At 61.7% G+C, this 1,518-nt stretch overlaps 1 protein-coding gene across 1 annotated transcript in view; it reads left to right on the forward strand.

Moving 5' to 3' along the window:
• Positions 1-951: 951 nt before the first annotated feature.
• The window catches only part of LOC103775266 (formin-like protein 2), a gene marked incomplete at both ends in the record, with an annotated part of 3,471 nt that continues 2,904 nt past the window's right edge, over positions 952-1,518 (forward strand). The window contains one exon of the mRNA XM_008942714.1: positions 952-1,062. Within this exon, the coding sequence (XP_008940962.1) occupies positions 952-1,062 (111 nt within the window). The remainder of the gene's footprint in view (positions 1,063-1,518) is intronic.

The raw sequence follows: 1,518 nt of genomic DNA on the forward strand, positions 1-1,518 counted from the left end.
ACTTGTCCCCCAGCACTCCCAGCTCCTCCTCCATGGGGCTGCATTCCACCTGCACGGGTCAGGCTGTTTGTGCAAGAGATGGGTGCACACTGGGAGGTGTGGATGAGGCATCACAGAGGAGCTCCTGGAGGAGACTTGTGCCCCTGAAAACCCAGCAGGGAGGAGGCAGACTCCTGTAAAGCAGCTGAGGGGGTGACAGAGCTGGAAGAGGGCTGGGGACACTTGGGCAGAGCAGGATTTGGCCGTGCCCTACATTCAGGTGAAGGGCAGATGTTGGGGGTCCATAGCCTGATCCCTGCCTCTCTGCAGGGGGTTCCCCCCAGCTCCTCCTGCCCAGTTCAGGAGACATTTTCCTTCCCTTCCCCGGGCTCAGATGCCTTCAGAGGCCATCTCCTGTGTCCTGGTCCAGCTCCTGTGACCTGGTCCAGCTCCTGTGACCTGGTCCAGCTCCTGTGACCTGCTCCATCTCCTGTGACCTGGTCCCTCATCCCATTTCCAACCCACAGCTTTGGCAGCCTGCTTGCTGCCAGCCCCCCAGCAGCCTTTTGGGGAGGTCCCCTCCTGGGGCTGAGGGTCCCAGCTGCAGAACCACTCTCTGCTTCAGGAGCAGCACTGTTTTCTTTAGAGCTGGTGTGCCTGCAGGACGCCTGGCCCTGGGAGCTGGCCTGGAGGCTGTTCCCCAGCACGCAGTCGAGGTGGACTCAGCAGACATGACTTAATTTTTGGAACCTGTCTTGCTCTTTATCACAGCAGACAAACACCCCCTGAGCCTTGGGAAATGAGCTGCAGAACAGCAGGGCAGGGTTTCCCCTCCTGGTAACCCTGAGGGAATGTGGTCCAGCCCTTGGGGTGCCCTGGGGAGCCCGTGCCAAGGGTTTCAGGGGCAGCAGGGCCACGCTGTCACAGGGCCCCGCTGTCACCTCCTCGCGCCAGCAGTGGCTCTCCTCCTAGGTGGCCTGCATGCAGTTCATCAACATCGTGGTCCACTCGGTGGAGGACATGAACTTCAGGGTCCACCTGCAGTATGAATTCACCAAGCTGGGCCTGGATGAGTACCTGGATGTGAGTATGGGGGTGGCTCTGCTCCCCAGCCTGCCCCCGTGGTGGGTCCACACCCCCCCTCCGTGGCTCTGCCCTGCAGCCCCTCACCCCAGTGCTGGTGGGGGCACAGCAGGGCTGGCACCAGTCCCTGCAGAGCTGCCTGGGCATTTCCTGGGGCTAGCTGCAGGGCTCCTGGGCTCCTTTCAGATCCTGGAGTCCAACCATTCCCCCATCCCTGCCAGGTCCCCACTGCCCCGTGTCCCTCACCCCACATCTCCACAGCTTGGAAACCCCTCCAGGGGTGGGGACTCCACCACTGCCCTGGGCAGCATCTTACAGGACTTGACAACCCTAAAGGGCAAGAAATTGTTCCTCAGGGACAACCTCAACCTCCCCTGGGCCAACTTGAGGCCTTTTCCTCTTGTCCTGTCCCTTGTCCCTTGGGAGCAGAGCCCAACCCCCCCCTGGCTCCAGGCT

This window comes from Merops nubicus, unplaced genomic scaffold (genome assembly GCF_000691845.1).
Source record: "Merops nubicus isolate BGI_N331 unplaced genomic scaffold, ASM69184v1 scaffold25506, whole genome shotgun sequence".
NCBI lineage: Eukaryota > Metazoa > Chordata > Aves > Coraciiformes > Meropidae > Merops > Merops nubicus.